The sequence below is a fragment of the Apaloderma vittatum genome, unplaced genomic scaffold, assembly GCF_000703405.1.
Source record: "Apaloderma vittatum isolate BGI_N311 unplaced genomic scaffold, ASM70340v1 scaffold3265, whole genome shotgun sequence".
Taxonomy (NCBI): domain Eukaryota; kingdom Metazoa; phylum Chordata; class Aves; order Trogoniformes; family Trogonidae; genus Apaloderma; species Apaloderma vittatum.
In genome coordinates, this window is record NW_009717509.1 from 35,407 (window position 1) to 42,404 (window position 6,998).

Consider the following 6,998-nt stretch of genomic DNA (forward strand, 5'->3'; position numbering starts at 1 on the left):
AAGCATAATTTTATTTACTGTTTATTTACAGAGGCATCAGAACAACTGGAACCAAATTGTTAAAACTGAAAGGCAATGGAGCCATTCCACAGCTATAATGTCTGCCATAAAAACAGCAATTATTTGTCATTCGTGATGTAATTAGTGTCTTTCTACAATTCATAGAATCTTCAAAATGTTTCCAAGTTTTTGCTCTACAAAGAAAAAATTAAAGGTATCGACTGTATGTGAGCAAAGCTGTTCATGGATTTCAGTATAATGTTATCTATCTGTTCCCCTGTACACAGTCTTGTCATAGTTGGAACTGGTGGTTTTTTAGACCAAAAAGGGCCAATATGCCACAGAACTGTATCAGATTGTTTCATCTGCTACATTAAAGGACTTTGATTACAACACGTTGCCAGCTGTCTCCCCATCTTTTCTCTGCAGACAGATAACACTATCTTCGTCCACCCCCTCTCATACCTGAATCTACCAGAAAAATTTTTAAGTTTTACAACCTTTGCTATGAAATTGACTTTAATGCTCCAATATGAAGTTTCTCCAGCAATCTTCTTAATGCCAACATGGTATGAACAGAAAATACAAGTGTTTAAATATTTTACAAGGGTTTAAATATTTTCCAGATCCTTCTGAGAAGCAGCTTTTTTCTTCTGCGTAGTTATCAGGCTGAGCTGTAATTAAAAACAAGCATATATAAGACTTTTTTTTTGGTAAGATTTAAAATATCAGAAGAACTTCAATATGGAAAGTATCAGGAAGGGGAGTAAACAAGCCCAGAGAAGTGGCAATTTGAGGTAATCGGTAGAAATCACAATGCCCTCTGTAGACGACTCCCGCTTTTGTCTTATTTCAGTCCCAATGAATTCAAGATAATATAAGGTTAAGTAGCAGAAGTACACTTGAAAGACACCTCCAGAGAATACACACATTTTAAACTGGTGCAAAATGATACTCTGCATTTTTTATGTTGCTTATTAAATTACTATTATTTAATACTAAACTAAGATTTATAGTCATTGAACTAACCACAATAAAAATGTAATTTCTAGACTCCCTAACAGTCCAACTCTAGCCTCATTGGATTTAATTTCACAAGTAATCTGGATAATGTAATGAGAAGACAAGTTAAATGAGAAAGTAGCCCTCAACCTATGGAAGTTAATTATCACTGTTTTCAGGAACAGCAAGACCTTTTCCTATATGAGCACTGAGGCCAGGAATGTAGTCCCTTGAAAGGTGATGTGACCATGTATTTTTAGGGAAGACAGCAACTCAGAAGTATTAAAGCTGAACAGACCCATACAACCAACAGGAGGGGGAAAAAAAATAAATTGTTTTTTCAGAGCAAATCTTTACCAGCTGGGTAGACCTTGTCATGAGAGAGAGGGTTTACAGCCAGGAAGCACAGCTTACGTTACACTAGCTTGGCAGCTATGCCCATGTATTCAGTGCTGCTGGGGAAAAAAATGCCCTTTGTCCTAATTGGACGATTTAGATGAACCAAACATTTCCTCTTTGTAACTCACATGGGACTGCCGACATTCAAAAGCTGTAATTTGCCAGTGGGTTTCCTAAATCACAGTAAAAATTAGGAGACAGAAAGACTGCCTTTACTTAACAGGAGACCAACTTAAGCACCAAATTTGCTTGGCAAATAAGTGAACCCAGGGCATAAGCTCATTGTGTTTGACTGCTGCAGTGGGTTACGCAAAGCTAAAAAGCCTGCTGTATGGAAATGGAAGCTGCAGTTAAGGAGCTTTTTTTTCCTCGTTGTTAACTTGCTGCTATTTCTGAGGACAGAAAAGATTGTACGCATTCATTCACATATTTTGAAACAGTAAGTTTAATCTGTGTCAGATTTGTTTCCCTAAACAAATCTACGCTGTCAGTTAAGCATCCTGTCAAAATGTGGCATTTAATTGAATATGCCTCAGTTTTGTGATGACACAGCTAAAATAAAAGCTTCTTGCTAAAATTACATTTAGTAATGATGCACATGAACGGCCACCTCTGTCTTAGGACTGATACAATGTGAATATTTTTGTAATATTCAACGGAATGTTTTAATCACACTCGAGTAATGTGTCTCTTACTAGTTTTGTACCTTTTGAGACGCTGTAGCTGCCCTCTGTTCTGCCTGGCTCAGTCGCCTTTGAAGCCTATTGATGTATTCTTGATACTCCATCACTAACTTTTCATTCTGTGTAAATGAAACATCTCATTACAAATCAAAGTTCTTTTTTACTGGATCCATACTTACTGTAGTGGAAAAGCTTAAAACAAGAGGAACTTAAGCAGCAGAACTGTGTACCACTTACAATAAGACTGAAGGTGTACTGCTGACACCTTACAGAGAATGTCCAGCTCAAATACAACCTGACTTTTCCAGAGTAATCTGCAGAGGAAGTTTTACTCATTTCACCATCTTGGAGTAAGATGCATAGAAGTCAACATTTTAATCCAGGACTTATCCTAGACAGAACTGGGTATAATCCCAGGTTTATGACACTGACAGGATAGACGTTTTCTAAAGTGGCCATTAATTATCGAACAATGCACATTCCAAAACAACCGTGCCCTTAATCTCTAATGGATAATGCTTTTATCTACACGCATGTATGCACACATAGGGTAGATTGTACTATGCACATAGTATGCTGAGAATTTAGTGTCTCTGAGTATGCTACTTTATCCATAACAGTGCCTTCTCCCCTTCAGAGGTGTGTATACACACGCAGCCCGAAGTGACCTCAGAGACATTTCCTGAATTGCCTAAAAGTGCTAGAGTAGTAACCTTGGCAGGTTATGTCTCCTTGCACTTTTCCTGTAATTTAAGATGAAAGTTTGTTCATCTTCCTGCCATTTGACCATGTCAGTCAGCAGTAATAGTGGGGTTTTCCACTTACGACTATGGCCGTTAAAAATCCTTAATTTTTTCTAAACCAGCAAAGTAAGCCATCTAAATAGGTTTCTGTTAAGACCCTAGTGTGCTTGCATCAGGTTGTAACTGAAAGTAGTTGTCATATCAGTTCTTATCTTACCTCCGTTACCTTTTCATTTGCCACTTCCAGCTGAGAAAGGAGCTCCTGAATACGAAGTTTTTGTTGACTCGCCTCGGTTCTATTAACCAGAAGAAAAGATGCTGATTAACACACAGTAGTGCATCAGTTACTGGAATGTAATTTCATAGGCACATTCTTGTACCGAAGGGGCTGATGGTGTATTTTTAATTTCAGGAATTGCTCTTATAACATCTATTTCTAAAGCATTACACAGGTAGCACTTCACGATGTGTACTCAGAACTATAAAGGCAGACGAATGAGACATATTTGTGCAAATCAGCGGGACTTTGTCAAGAGCATTTGATATTTTACAGCTGGGTTTTTTCCCTGTTTTTTTAAATCTTATTTTGCAGGCACATTATCACATATGCTATAAATATAAGCTGCATTTGCACAGTGCATTCAATTTTTAACGTTCTGATTAGTGCCCCATAAGCAGACTTCAACATGGACATTTTTGAAAGTGCTTTTAAGTACATAAAACCAAGTAATGCTGTACTTGTGAGACAGAGAGCAATGTGACGCTTCACGAAGAAAAAGCAAATGTTGCCTTCTTCAAAGCGGCCTTTCGACTCATAAGCTGAATTTCAGTGCTCCTGAATTTGTATAGTAATGAAGACAAAAAAATATGTGGGCTATGGCAAGCATCTTTGAGTTGGTGCTCAAAGGCAACAGCTCCTGCCTTCTACCATCATGAGGCACTGATGAACAGGGATGATGAATGATGATAAAATATCTGAACTCTGGTAACTTTAGAGAAAAAACTCAGTATTTCATAAAGTTTGACTAAAAACTGTTACATGGTAGCTAAAATACAAGGTTGTAATATATCTGTTAACTACATATATCAAGTTGTGAGTAGAACCGGCTGGTAGTTCCACTCCCTTGTTCTCAACAAACCTCTTCAACCAATCCCAGTACATATCATAAAATATGTACAGACCATCTTTATTGCTGCATCACCTTATAAGACTATCCAAATAGACTAATGTTCTAAATTAAATATAAGTAGTTACTGAAAAACAATCTGTCTCCTATACTTGCACTGAGGTGTGGATTAGCATTCTTAGCAGCACAGGCCATGACCAGTTTATATGCTCACATACAGCTGTATATCAATAAGTTCTTTATTTAAATAAAACAGTTTAACCTTGTAAGCATAAGGTAACATGGTAACTCTTGAGCTAGGCAGTTGACTCATTCCGATTGTTGACCCTCCCCCAAATACACAGGATGAGATTTAAATATTAAAATTGAGCAGTAACCTCAACTGCTGAATAATCCAATCTGTCCCTTCTCCACATTGTCTTTGTTAAGTGAGTAGGAAACAAAAGGTGAGCTTTTAGCATTCTGGCAGACGGGTCATAAATTCGCCAGCTGTACCAAGTACGTTCTGCAAAACTCTCATATGACAAATATAGCATGTGCCAGCTGTTTTTCCGGTTGAATTATATTATAATATGCCTCAGTTACTCTTAGTAATTATGAATTTTGTATACTGCCAGTACCTGCAGCTGTCTCTCATCCTGTTAATTTTTTTTTAAATAAATATCTGAAAATAAGCAGTTACGGGTGCCAAACGTTACAGAAGTGCAGCCAAGAATAATGTTTTAGAAAAGGAGGAAACTTCAGCTCAGGATGCCATGCGATTCACTCCATGTACTGTACAGGATGTAGGGAGAAGTCGGCAATCCCGGCCAACACTTCATACACAGACACCCCAGAAAGGTCATTCCTCAGAGGCAGATTCTTTTCAATTATAGAAAAGAACAAACTGAGAACTCCAAAAGCCACACATGGCTACTGATGAGTCAGGCACTCTCTGACACAGAAATGTTTCAGAAACAGAAACTGGAACAAAGACACCCAAAATAGCTTCAACTAGATGACTTAAGCTAAGTAAAGTATTTAAATTTAAAAACAATATGGCAAAGATTCCCTTATTCTAATTACTAACAATTATAATTCGAATGAATATTAAAAAATGAAGCCATTCAGTATAGTTGTTCAAACAGAATGGGTTTATGTTGCAACAAATATTTTTGATTCCCCTCTCCCAAAATTATCTCTTAGTATTAGACCATAGTGGCAGATGGTTAAGATTATTAATTTATCAGTTTGTTCATACTATGTATTAGTATTAAACAGGTAACATTTTTAAAGTTCCTAAAATGCTTTGTAACATGGAAGTAACATCTTAAGTACTGAACCTCCTCATCATTTAAGCGAATGTTTATAAATTGTCCCATGTACTGTTTGATTTGTAGATTCAGTTTATATTTCTAAAACAGAACAGACCTGTGTATATGTACCACTACCCTTATTCAGGCTAAACTGTACCTTTACTGAGCCCTCCTCTCCACATCTAACAGGACAAAGTAATATTCATACAAAGTTGAGATAACAAACATAATTTTCCTGGAAAACTTTCATGTTACAAGATCTACCTTTTTCGCTGTGGGCAGTTTTCAAGATCTCTCCTGAAGGGTATTCTTATAATTCATTTATTTGATTGAATATGGCACTTCGCTTATCAACATGAATCTTGCTCTTATTCCTGGTCCAACAAGAATCATGTTCAACAAAAAAATATACTGTGGGTGTTGGCCACTGGTGAGGAGTCTGGTAAGGGTTTATGGGTAGCTACTGGTTATCTATAAAATTCTTTTTTATTCAACTCTTATCTTCATCTCAGGATTAGAATATAAAAGTCTCTGAAGAATACTGAATTGCCAATTAGAAGGGGGTAACCATCTATTACTACTTGTGTTACAACCTCTTTTTTATATATGCGGACCAGTCAAGGTGGACTTTACAGGGTGTATGAACAACCTGCCCTTACTTTTTGAACGTGCACACAGTCTTTATTTTCTTTTAGGAAATACTGGCAGATTCAGTTACCCTTTTGTCTTGGTTTGAGAGCATCACATAAAAGTTCTCTGGGGCTCTCGACCCAGGGGGCAATCACAGGGGGGGAGGAGGGGCAGCTGTGCCTGTGGGGTGGAGATGGTGGGTCAGGTGACTCAAATGGACCAATCATGGCATTTTTTTCCCATGGTGCTTAGTATAAAAGGGACCCTCAGAAGAGGCCAAGGGCTCTTTTTAGTGCCTGCTGTGCGGGGAGAGTTGCTCTCAGCTGTTTGGTTTTTCTCCCTGTGCTGCTGGGGTTCCTGCCTGTTGTTTTCACGCTGCGGAGGAGCACAGTTCATTGGGACAGGCTGTGTTCCCTTGTTTCATCAGGTAGGAGCAGTAAATTTTCTTTTCTGTTTTTTTTTTTTGTATTTTTTATTTTTGGTTTTTAATTGGGACTCTGGTCTTGGGTGCTCCCATTTGCTGCCAAGTTCAGCCAGGGAGTTGTTTTCCACTCAGCACCTAGTTCTCATCCTGAAGGCATGGGTTCTGTATTAACGTGTTCTCCTGTATCTCTGAAAATATTTGCATGCTTGTCTCATATCTGCATATAGTTCAATGTGTTATTTATTATGCAAAGTGTTATGTTCTTTCTCATTATACTACTCTAAGGTTTTTTCACCCTGAAACTCAAGAGCTCATTCTCGTACCAACTGTGTTCTGTCCCATATAGTTAGGTATCTGGTAATGCGTATGATGTGAAAAACAACCTGGTTTTAATTTATCTGGATAATACTGACAGGTTCTGTTACAGCCACTGGTCATTGTAGTGCACATTTAGGTATGCAAGGGCATCACCACACACATTTAGTTATGCAAGGACAAGTGCAGAACTTTGCACTTGGGAAAGAACAAACCCATGTGCCAGTGCAGGTTGGGGACTGACCTGCTGGAGAGCAGTGCAGGGGAAAGGACCTGGTGGTTCTGGTGGGCAGCAGGATGGCCATGAGTCAGCAATGTGCCCTCATGGCCAAGAAGGCCAATGGCATCCTGGGGTGTGTTAGAAGGGGAGTGGCTGGTAG

The 6,998-nt window shown here is 38.3% G+C and overlaps 1 protein-coding gene across 1 annotated transcript in view; it reads right to left on the reverse strand.

Moving 5' to 3' along the window:
- Window positions 1–611: 611 nt before the first annotated feature.
- The window catches only part of SCLT1 (sodium channel and clathrin linker 1), a 27,045-nt gene continuing 20,658 nt past the window's right edge, over window positions 612–6,998 (reverse strand). The window contains 3 exon segments of the mRNA XM_009869909.1: window positions 612–674; window positions 2,108–2,203; window positions 3,045–3,123. Of these exon segments, the coding sequence (XP_009868211.1) occupies window positions 612–674; window positions 2,108–2,203; window positions 3,045–3,123 (238 nt within the window).